The 12,362-nt window shown below is 34.4% G+C and overlaps 1 protein-coding gene across 3 annotated transcripts in view; it reads left to right on the forward strand.

The window, feature by feature from the left end:
* The window catches only part of LOC112454623 (centrosomin), a 32,457-nt gene continuing 20,095 nt past the window's right edge, over positions 1–12,362 (forward strand). The window contains exons 1-2 of one of the 3 annotated variants that reach the window (XM_025016122.1): positions 1–115; positions 11,782–11,837. In XM_025016122.1, the coding sequence (XP_024871890.1) occupies positions 69–115; positions 11,782–11,837 (103 nt within the window). In that variant the 5' untranslated portion in view covers positions 1–68. Of the gene's footprint in view, positions 116–3,787; positions 3,987–11,781; positions 11,838–12,362 lie in introns of those variants that run through there. The other 2 variants (XM_025016124.1, XM_025016121.1) reach the window with 2 other exon arrangements.

Consider the following 12,362-nt stretch of genomic DNA (forward strand, 5'->3'; position numbering starts at 1 on the left):
CGTCACGCGTCTCGACGCTCAGGATACGGTGTGATAGGATGCGGTGAGCCTGCCGGAACGATTCAACGATGACGGAATTCGAGGAGACGCTCGCACCGACGGCGGAGTTCGACATGTGAGTAAATCACGCTGGCAGTTTCGACACTCTCCGATCCCCCTTCGCCTCTGTTCCGTCGACCCCCTCCGCGCGTTTGCTCGCTACGAGTGCTACGACTCGCACGTGGGGCCCTGCGTTTGTAAATATAAATAGACACATATATTTCTGCCCTCTCGCTGCTCTGTGCGATGCCGTTTCTGTCAAGACGCACCGGAGATTCGACTCGTTACTCGTGTGAATTACGATAATAAGTGACGTCACCGCGTTCCGTATTCCGTATTGTTTATAAATCACCCGGCCTTTGCCTAATCGATATTAATGGGTCTGTCGCTTTTTGAACCATTATGTTATTTTTCTGTGAATTCTCTTTGTCTTTCTATCGCCTTTTAGATCCTTTTTTATCCTCGTATGAGTGGAGTTACAATAAGAAGTTCTCTCGTATCTAAGATAGAAGTTACTTGAGAACCAAAGTGTGATTTTGTACAAAATTAATATGGTATTTCATTGTTCGAAATTTGTTTATAGATAATTTTTTTGTTTACCTTACAAAACAATTAAAAGTAAACAAAAGAATCGAACAAGTTTTATCTGACACGAGTATCCTTACAAGTGCGGTTTTCTTTTAATTATATATAAATTACAATTGTCCATTATTTGTTCATATTTACCCATAAATAGCCGTTATTTTTTATTTTTTTCTAGTTCCAATAATTGGAAAAAGATAAAAAGTAAGTTGAACTAAGATTAAAGTTAATCCACATTGACGAAAGGAATGTAAGAAAGTAAAGTGACATTCAGACGTTGTCATGTCACGTAATTTCGCAACATGTATTCCACAATAAAATCGTGAATTCACTCACTGTTTGCATTTAACAGTGGTTATCTCCCTGCGGGGTTAAGGATCATCTTACATATCTCAGCGGTTATCAATCTCTCGTCTGTGCGCCCGTCTGTCGATCTCAAAAGCAGCCACAAACGTCAAGGGCGACCTCAATCAGATTTCTATTAACTTAATTAAAAGATTAATTCAACCGAAAAAATTCGCTTACAGCGAAATTTCTGACTACACAGTTAACAATTCGTCGTCTTTTCTAATCTTAAAGATACTTAGGTAGCTCTACCTATGTTGACGAAATAATGTAGGAAATAATATTAGTTGATAAATTAATCGCCGATTAAGTTAATCGGGATATGATCGAAGTTGAGCACTAAAAATAATTTTGTGAAGCTAAAATTACAATATTTATATTGTAGAATGTAAGAAAAGCAGGTACTGCATTTTTGCTTAGATATACTTGTGTGTACTCATAGAACTGCCGCATCTGCAGTTTTCTAGTAGTGGTGTTACGGAGGAAATGATACCTTTATACAGGATGGACAAAATAAAGTGTGAATTTTTATCTCCAAAAATATTGTTTCTAGAAAAAAATGTTTCAAATAAAAGTTATTTGATTCGAAGGGGGACACGTTATTTCGATGTGAGTCATGTCATAGATGTCGTTTTCAAGAAATTTTAAAGGCGACTAATTTCTTAAATAGAATTTGATTTTTTCTTTAAGATAAAAGTTGCAGATCTCGTCGAGCCGTTTTCAAAACACTATAATAAATCTTTCTTCCGTTAAAAATTTCCTGATATTTTAAATTTTGTTATAATATTTTGAAAAATTTTTTTTTAGATAAAAATTTGTTACGCTTTATTTTGTCTACCCTATATATAACGGTTGCAGCTACGGTTTTTTTGTTTAGTCCAATGAATTCCTCGAGAAGTGAAAAATGTCAATCAATTTATGACTCAAAATGTGAATTTTTGCAGATAACGGCCCTTTTCTTTTAGTAGGGCAGAATCACACTTGCAAAATTGTCATAATCGTTCGGCTGAGAAACCCTGACTCCTCGATCGACGTTAGATTCGTTTTCGTGTGTGTTTTTACGACCTTCCGCACTCCCCGTTTTCTGCTTCTGTCATTCACTGTTAGTTCGTCCGGGGCCCTTCGAATCTGCCCCTCTCGTTCGTCCTCCCGCGCTGTTTCTCCCCCCTTTCCTCGCATGCATGTGTGCGTTGCTCTCTCGTGGAGTCCCTTTTCCCTTCTGTTCTTTGATCTGACAGTGTAGCGGCGTTTACATTGGCTAGATTGCGTGCTGATTTACACGTTCGTCGATAACGGAGAAGGCGAGAAGGCCAGGGAAACTCGTAATAAATACAAATCGTATTCTTGATCGAAATTTACGAATACTCGTTTAATCACCGAACGAACAAATTGTAATTGATTTTGTTATCTAAATATAGGAGCAGCGAGATTTACTTTAACAGACATAATCTATTGTCTTTATAGAAAATAATTAAATATATATAAGTTTAAGTCCTACAAATAATGAACGTTCTTGAAAAAGAAGTCGTCGAGAAAAAATCGATTTTCCGCAAAATAAATAGATATTATTTAAACCATATTGCTGGTTATTAAAATAGTATAAGTATCTGTCAAATTGTAGTACATATGTGTTTAAATATAATATCTATAACATAAGAAACAAGTATTTTAAAAATTAAATATTTTAAAATTGAATTTTATCTAAAAAAGAATCTGAAAGAGATAATAAACTAGAAGCTGAACATGATTTTTACACACAAAAATGTGTGGAATAATATTTAAGATTTATGGCACTTCACATTCTTTAAGTTTTCAAGTTCCTCAGAGATTTTGCATTTTCCCCCGAAGTCTCGCCACGCCGGAGAAGTGATGCTGCCTCTTGCTTCTCTCCCCTCTCGTTATTCCACGGTCGACACGGCGCATCCCTCGCGTTTCCCCTGTTGTCCCCCGCGCCCCTCGCCTCCATCCCTCTATTTCTGCCCGACTCGTGTTGCCCGCCGTCAGTCGTTTTCGGTGCGTTGCGCGGTGCGCGAGTGACGTTTCGTAACACGATCCTCGTGGTACGTCGGAGGATTCACCGAGCGCTCGAGTAAAGGGAGTTGGACTGACTGACGACGCAGGACTTTACGTACGCGTGGATCGCGTTCAGCCCGAGGTATCATCTCGTCGAGATAAGATAGCGAGGGCCTCGTCACGTCACAGTCACGTCTCGGAGTCGTCGAGGAGAAGAAAGGATTTTCATCCCTCTGCGGAAGGTCGCGCGCGACGAGATCCGCGGTCCATCGTGCGTAGATCGGCGCGAATCGTCGCGGGATCATCGCCGACTGGTGACATCGACCGCGAACATCTCGCTCTTGTCACGCGACACGCGCGAGATCGGATAACGTCCGTGGGGAATTGTCTGATGCGTCATCTCGCGCGAGAGCTGATTCCATTGATCGGTCCAGCTACGCGCGGAGGAGCATAGTACGTTCGCGCTAACGCCGCTGCCTCTCTCGAGCAGAGCGATCCCGAACTCGTTGTATGCTCATCCCTCGTGCAACAAAGGGTGAGACGAGGAGACGGGGGGTATGCTTCGAGGATTTACGCGAGGATGTGAGTGCGATTTTGGCGGTTAATCGTCGCGGAGGATCGTCGTCGTGGTCCACGAAGACCTGATTTCCCCCGAGGAACACTGTCGTGTCCCCCGAGTCGTTTTTTTTAAGGGATAAAAGACGTTAGTATTTTTAGAATTTTAGAAGATATTGTATTTGTCGCGGAGAGTTGATTGGTACGCGTCTCATCTTGTTTTCAAGATTTTTTTTTGGGGGGGAGGGTTGGGGGCTCGAGCGATAACCGTGACATACAGTGTCGAGGATTTAGTGACGTTCACGTGGACAGATCACGTGTTTTCGCCTCGTGATCGTTGCCGAATTGCTGCGGAATATGCTTCTTGGTGGCTGCAGATATTCTATCCAGAGTCAGAATGTGCCGTCCACGAGGACCGGCGGCGCCTGGGGTCCTTATAATTCTTTTCGAAAGTGAGTGCCGTATATGTAGTTAATCCGATTGATCATTGATTTATTCTTTTGATTATCAAAATCAGGTAGCCCAGTAAGTCTCAGTATATTATATTTTTATTATTTAAATTTGCAATAATTGCTTCTATCTGTCTTAATGATTTGTAAAGACATCCTAGTCTTATCGTTAAGTTATAAAAATGTCTAACTTAGATTTGATGTTTGCAGAGAGAATTTTAATGTTACAAATATTTAATTGATGTATTCGCGAACAATTAATTTTTTTATAAAAAAAATTAAAATTTATTTTTTGAAACAGTTTATCGCGCTAGAAAATTAAACATACCGTGTTTTTATTGTCGAAAACGACGGATATTAGGTATACTTTCGCTGCGTCGAATGTATTATCGGCGTTAAAAGGGTTAATGCAGGTTAATGACGCTATCTTGCCTTCTTTGTGCTCTTTATCGCGTATCCTTTAACGTGCGTGCATGTAGCTAGCGTCTATTTTAATATACTTGCATAGTCTGATAAAAATTAATAGTGCATCATAGAATTTGATTATAGTTTGTACCAAATACAGGAAATATTTTTTAAAAAATTATTTGACGATATTTTATGACGTAGTAATATAATTATTATTTTGATTGTTATTTGATTATTATTATTGGCCAATTATTGAGAAATTATCGCGGTACTTTTACTTCACATTCAGAATGTAATAATTTTTTTCTACCGTACATAACCATCAGGACAGTCTGTCAGTCGCTATTGTATCGCAGAGTGCATATGCATGAGATAATTTAAGATACATGGCATTAATCTACATACTTTAAGTATTATTCCGATATCTTGCAATGACCCCGAAAGAGACCCCTTCGTTTCGACACCCACAGAAGTCAAATAATTGAATAAAACATTGAGTAAAAAAAAACGAAATTATTGCCGTAGACAGCGGATAACTTATTCATACGGGCACATAGTCGCGACATCGTATCGTAAATAAAGTTCTACTGACAGGATCCAGCTAATTATTTAACTGCTCGGTCAATTCGTTTAACGAACCGTTAATTGAGGAAACTTTGCACGGCTGACACCTACGTGATAGTTACATGTATGGTAACCCCAAAGCAAAAGTCTGAATTATCTCGCATGAAAATACATCACATTCGCTGTTGTTTATTAAATGAATATTCTAATAGGTATTGCAACAAAACAATTATTGAGGTAACTTGGCAGAAAAGTGAGAGACTCGAGCGATATTAAGTACCGCGTATATTTCTCTTCGATCGAGCCAATATTATTGTTAGTACTATAATTGTTTTACTTATATAAATTATTTAATATTAATTATATCAACGTCAATATTAGCTGTGATGAATGACGATGATTTACGTTATACATTCAATTTTAGCTTAATGTTTTTCATGTTTTATTCTTTCACTTTTCTTGACTTCTGCTGTTAGAGATTTTTTATAATTTAAAAAAAGGATGAGAAAGTTAATGTAAATCACTTAATAAGATGGTCTGTAGATTTCTTTTTGATAATGTTCTAATTATTAATATCAAAGATTGAGACGCGTGCACATTTCGGTCCATGTGGCTGCTGCTACAACCGACTGTTATACACTCCGTATCGATTATCTGTTACATCCACCATGTTGTCAGACGATGATAACTGATGGTGCGCCCTTTCATCAACTATACTTCCTCTTCTCCGTGTGCTTACAAGCGATGCCTTTGTCTAGATTCTATTTGTCAAATAAGATCAATAAACAAATGTTACGAATTGCTACTCTGCATTTTTTTAAACAAAACTTACATTTTAATATGTCGCATATTTATATATATATATATATTTGATTTTTAATTTTATCTTTATTACGAACGTCCAATTCATTATTGTTATAAATTCTGAAACGATGACATGCAGAAGATATGTAAAGTTTTAAATTTAAATTAAGCAAAGTAAAATCAGATACATGAAATTAAATAAAATTAAGTAAGATTAAATTGAAAATAATTAAAATTATTTACATTAGCAAGATATTTTTTCTCTAATACAATGGTGGCTCTAGTAATAGTAACATTTTTTATATAGTTTTGAATATAGTTCGCAGCAAAAGATATTAATTTTGGAAAAATTGGAATTAAATTTCGACAGATTGTTTCACTCTTCACCGTAATCTAAACTTGAATCATCTCACGATATGTCATACAAAAGCACACAAGTGAATCATATCGTTTCACGCAACGCGTATAATTACAACAGTGAACGAACTGCGTTATCGCATAATGCGCGCCTTGCATTTGTCTTTGGGACCCTTTAACGTCATCCGACACGCGTGTCCCCGGTAGAACTGTAAAATTCTGAGAAGTCCGTATCCGGAATGGTTAAACCTGGGTGTAAGGGTAGTGCTTAATATAACGGTGTCGGATGCACGCAGGAGTAAAGTCGAAAAGCCGCCAGTTGTGCACGTGTCCTCTGCATCCGCTGCTTGGGCATGTGTTAAAGAGAACTCAATTATCAAGTCGGAAAATTTCCTGAGCTGATAACTCAATAGGATTGATTTTCTTTTCATCATTATGTACAGTATGTACATATACACATTGTAATATTTAAATACTGCAGCTAGAATATTAATGATAGTTTACAGATAACTAAATAATTTTTTAAAAATTAACACATTAAAATTTCAGAAAAAATATTTATATGTTTATAACAATAAGGAAATAAGATAAAAGTTCTATTTTTCTCGGGTCTGTAGCACTTACATTAGCGTTTTGCTTACCGCAACATATAGGAGGAAATAAGATCCGATTTGTTTCTTAGAGGCCTACAAAAATAGCTTGAATATTATGTCATTCGAAAATAATCTACTGTTCGCGCCATTATTTGCTTTTTAATCTTTTATCCCATGCAGGCTTTTTATTACAGCAAGTTTTTAACGTGAGATAGATACAGAAATATAAATAAATAGAAGTTTATGATATTTAAAGTAGAAATATGTACTTTTTTTGAAAAATTCCATTAATTTACTTTGTTACACTTTATCACCTTTATCACCTATTTCATTATTTTATCGTGTTTTGTTATTTAATTTTCTTCAACACCTAGGTTAATTATCAAAATCCAATAGAATATCCAATAGATATTTGGATTTTAAAATATCTATGATAATGTTGACGCATAAAATAACTTTTATGAATATTTTCGCGGAAAAGGCACTATAGTAAGCACGAGTACAAGTAATTACGAACGACACATGCGCTATTTGTATATCGTATACATTTGAATTCTCTCTTACGTAACAACCATATGAAATGGTGACATTACCTTCCTTATGTCTACCACATGTCTTTTATTTTCTAATTATAACCAAAGATTATGTGCACGAATACGACACACCCAATATGCTTTGTAAATGCAAGCTATTTTCTTAGTATTGTTACATTATAATTTGCACAATAATCTTGCCATATAGTAATCAATATTATAATATAAATAATTCTATTTGTATAATATCTAATAGTGTATCTGTAGAATAAGTCTAATTTAGATTTTGTAATTGGCAATTATATATATGTTGCCAATTGTATAGCAGCTGTGATTCTAGTTGAGATTAGACTCGTGAGTCTCGCTCTTCGGGGAAAGTGTACATTTTCCGTGATACCCATTATAGATCTTCTCGCATCGTGATCTTTAATGCTCCTGAGCACATTTTGTCACGGCCCTATATTACGACCGTGTGTTTCTCTTAGAATATTGCCTTTACTACGAAACGCGATACTCTTTGCACGGATCCTACTGCGCGTTATGATTCGCGGACGCTTCCCATGGCGCAGTTATTTCTAACTTACGAGATTCGGTAGACGCTTCGCAAAAGAACCTGTAAATTGCCGTTTTTTGTTTTAGGGGAATTGAATGATTTTGTACATAAGATATTAAGAACTATTCTTAGAAATCTGCAAGTAATATTAGTATACTAAATCGTGCTTAAGTAACGCCTTTCGATTTTTTAAACATTGGCTTATTATTTTTATAATTTCTTTAGTTTTTTTATTTTTAAAAACTACTTTTGGAACAAATAAGAATATATGACAGAGAATATTGAAAATTATTTAATAACTAATAAATAATTTCTTCAGTTTTAAGATAACTTTTGGGACCTATATTTTACACATTTTTTGTAGATTATTTCTAATTTATTTTATCTTCTTTAATTATTATAACTGCCTTGTAACGTTTTTAATTCTTGCATTTCTTTATTATCACATCTAATTTATTTTTTTATAAAATAATTATAAATTAATAGCATGCGAATGTAAGAAGATATTACTTTACAATTAATTACTTTGTATAGTTTTACCTGAAAAATTCTAATTGGAAGAAAGTCGTTACAAAAATAACATATTTTTTGCTTATTTTATACTGTACCTAATACTATGATAAATAGAGGTTTGACGAGATATCAAAGTGACTCGAGCAGTCAAACATGAAGCTCTCTTACGATAAATAGTCTGTGTGTTATCTCCTGATTGAGATTAAGAAGTTTATATATACCTAAGTCTAACGAAAGGTAAGTTTATATATTCAGTTTTTTCTCAATGGAAATTTTGTATCAGGTTTATATATATTTACAGAACAATAAGCTTTCAAATAAACTATTTGATATAAATAACGCCAAATCAATAAATTAAATTTCCAAAAATTTTGTAAGCAAAGACTACGTGAGTCCCCTTATCGATTCTGTGTCACTGTGTGCTTTTAGCTTGTATTTCACACCTATATTATCATGTATTTACTATTTGGATTTGTTCTTCCTGTTTACGCGAATGACGGAATCTTATGTGCTTTAGATTTTTATGTACTTTATTCCGCGATGGACTCATTTTTACACCGTAATTCGGTATTCATTATATTTTAAGATCTACATTAGTAATTATTTTTATTGCAAAATTATAGTATAAATATTTACCTTATGATAAAGATTCTCTATAGAATATGATTAATCTTTCGCAGCGATAGAACGTAATGTATATTAAACTATCGAAGTACATGTACACAGCAATATATAGATTTTTTAATAATTTTCGAAGGATTTTTTTTTAAATGAAATTTTTGTATTGAGTCATCGCTCTTTAAATGATTTATTGTATTAATTTTTAATACGAAGTATTAGCATTAAGAGATTGAAATTACTGCAGATTTCTGTAAAGCATAACGCATCTCGTTGAAACACTGAGAGAAATTTGTTGGTGATTAAAACTATACTCGTTTTGTGAGACGTAGCATAGTGAACTTGTATGCGATATGTGGTTCATACATCCAAAATTCTGATAACGGCGTCTTAACGCGTCATAGTAGTCGATATTATACAGAGACATTTAGTTATAGGTATCTAGACAGTTGGTAATCTTTTCTAGACGTGTGGTACCCGGCCGTGTGATGCCGCGAGTCATTTGTTTCTCGCTAAGACGCTTTCTTTTCCGTCTTACTATATAGTTACGAACACAAAAGTTCATAATGAGCCGGCACTGGTTTCTGACATTCACCGGACATTAAGAAATATTATATCATATATCCAATTCAAAATTTTATTACTCTTTTTAAACTGAATTTGTTTCTTAAAATGATTTTTGAAAAATTATATATTTGCGCTGGTTATGACATATGTAGACTATATATAACGCTTACATCGAATTAAGAAGTAGTCTACCACGTAAGGCAGTTGGCTCACGATGCAGATGTCTCGAGGTCCTGAGTTCGAATCCCACCAAGGTAAGTGTGTTTTTCACATACGAGAAAATATTTATAATCATAGACTGCATCTTAAGAAACAAATTTAGGTAAAAAATAGTAATGAAATTTCGAAATAAATAATTTTTTTTATGTCGGGTGAATAATTATACTAGACAGTTTGGTAAACATATCTAAACATTGCTGTAATTCTAATCAGACATGCGCTTATCAGATAGTTTGGTATTATTAACTAGATGTCTTGTTACACGATTATTCACTATATTGTTTGGTAAACTGATTCTGAATTCTGGATAGCGTCACCAGAAATTTCTCTCAGTGAAGGGAAAGTCTCACGGTCTGTAGGGGAGAGTGGGGCAAAGTGAGCACTTGCAATAAATTTGTATGTATTTATTATAAAACAATGTAATTTTTAATTTTTATTATTATTATCTTATACATTCCAATAGAAGTTTTAAATGCAATTATTATAACTTTATAATAATACATAAAAATTGATTGCAAGTGCTCACTTTGCCGCTATTGCCCCTATACATGCCCACTTTGCCCCACTTTCTTCTATTTGTTTATAAGTCTAATAAAAACAAAACTATAATTTTTAACCGCGTTATTCAACTGTTGTAATTCTTAGCTACTCTTACGATCTCTTCAAAGACAATTATACCAATTTTAGAACATCTCGCATATCCTTCTTGGATATCGTGCATCGGCTCGTTGGTGCGATTCGTCATGCAGTATAACGTAAAGGACGCGCGAAGCGTAGATTAATTATCCATTTCACGTTTCGGAAGACGGAACTGAAGAGAGTGAGAGAGAAATAGAATTTACGTGAAATCTAAATAAAACCTTACTGGAAACCCTGTGGTTTCCTGCCGCTCTTTCGTCGCCCGAAAGAGCTGCGAGACGGCTCGGCTGCAGTGAATTAATATACTCTCGTAGCAAACACTGCGTCACCTTAAACTGTATCAGTAATGACTTCTAGGCAGAGCTTGGCAGGCCCGGACGAAATAAATTCCGCATAAACGATTACTTAATTTCACACAATAGGCTCTGTTCTGCAGTCATTACGAAAATGACTTGTTACGTTTCGTTATTACGTACTGAAAACTTTTGATGGAAATATTTTGTTAGCGTCATAGTTTTTTCTCATAAATACTTAACAATTACCTAATTGATTTTATTCAGTTGATAAAAATAATATACGTTTAACAATTATCATGGAAAATACATATATTTACAGAAGAATATAATGTGAGATTAATCAAATACTAATAATATAAATTATAAATTATTTATTTTTAAAAATAGTTTGTAACGAAAAATGTTACATTAAAATTCCTTCATACACGATTATGTATACATTGTAGTTCTTGCAATTTAGATATATAAATATAAGTTTAATACATGACAATAATACATTACTTTTAAATCTTTAATCATCATAAAAAGTTGCGAGGGCGATGTTTCGAAAAACTGCAGGACTATTAATAACTAACGTACTATTAATAATATTGGCAGGCAATCCTTATTCGCGCTCTTCGTGCTCTTGTAAATCATTGTATACTCGCTTACGTGTCGAGGCTGGCTTTGTTATGTCAGTTTTTTGGCTTTAAACGTCCCATTGGAGTCCTGAAAATAGAACCCTCGATGCTCACTTTGATCCTTTTCAAACGTTTTGTCGTTTTATCTAATTCGGTCCTCGTTATATCTCACCAGAAGCACGTACCTTCTTACCATTTTTGGTTTTATTCCGGAAATAGCTACTCATTCACCGTTTTTCATTAGTTCATTACATTCCATTCCAATAACGCTAAAGTAATTTGTCGTATGGAATTTGTTTTTTTCATACGATTATATTTCAGTAACACTCTTTTGCACGTGTTAAGCATTAGAATCATTTAGTATATTTATAAGAAATTGATATAAAGAAATGTCTATATATATATTTACTTTTTACTGTATTTTATATTATGATCAAAATTAAGATGTTTTACTTATATTAATAATCGAATAATACTGTGACTAATTTTTTATCTATATTCTATTTTATTGCAGCACCAATATGCCGTTGCAGGACATCACATTGAGTCAAACCCTGCCATTGACGAACGGTGAGTAACATTTGTATAGGTATCTTGTCAAACTTAAGTAACGTGATATAATTGGTAAATCTTTATTGATACAATAATATTATGCCAGTCTTTAGCATAATAAATTTGTATCGCATTAATTAATTAATAATAACCAATTATAAAATTCCTAATATTTGAGCTAAGATAAAAATAAAAATAAAGCTTAAATGAGGCAGAAAAGAAATAATTATAAATCTAAGAAGCGAAGTTCCAAGATCAGATAATTAAATGTTTTAAATTTTTCCTTCTGTTATCTATCTGTGTGTGTCGTGCTTCTTCGATGATGCGTACAATTAATATTTCTTTCGCCGGGAAGAGCGTTCCTAAGAATAGCCGGATATAATTTTACGCTCTATAAAGGCGAAGGCGAGGCGGAAGATCGTAGCGATCGTATAGCGAACGATTACACTCGTATTTATTATTTACGACCTTGTAGCGGAGATTATATCATATATCGGCAGATATCTCGACGGATCGGTACGCCTCTTGAGCGAGTCGTCATCG

This window comes from Temnothorax curvispinosus, unplaced genomic scaffold (genome assembly GCF_003070985.1).
Source record: "Temnothorax curvispinosus isolate PA1 unplaced genomic scaffold, ASM307098v1 QBEX01005182.1, whole genome shotgun sequence".
Lineage (NCBI taxonomy): Eukaryota > Metazoa > Arthropoda > Insecta > Hymenoptera > Formicidae > Temnothorax > Temnothorax curvispinosus.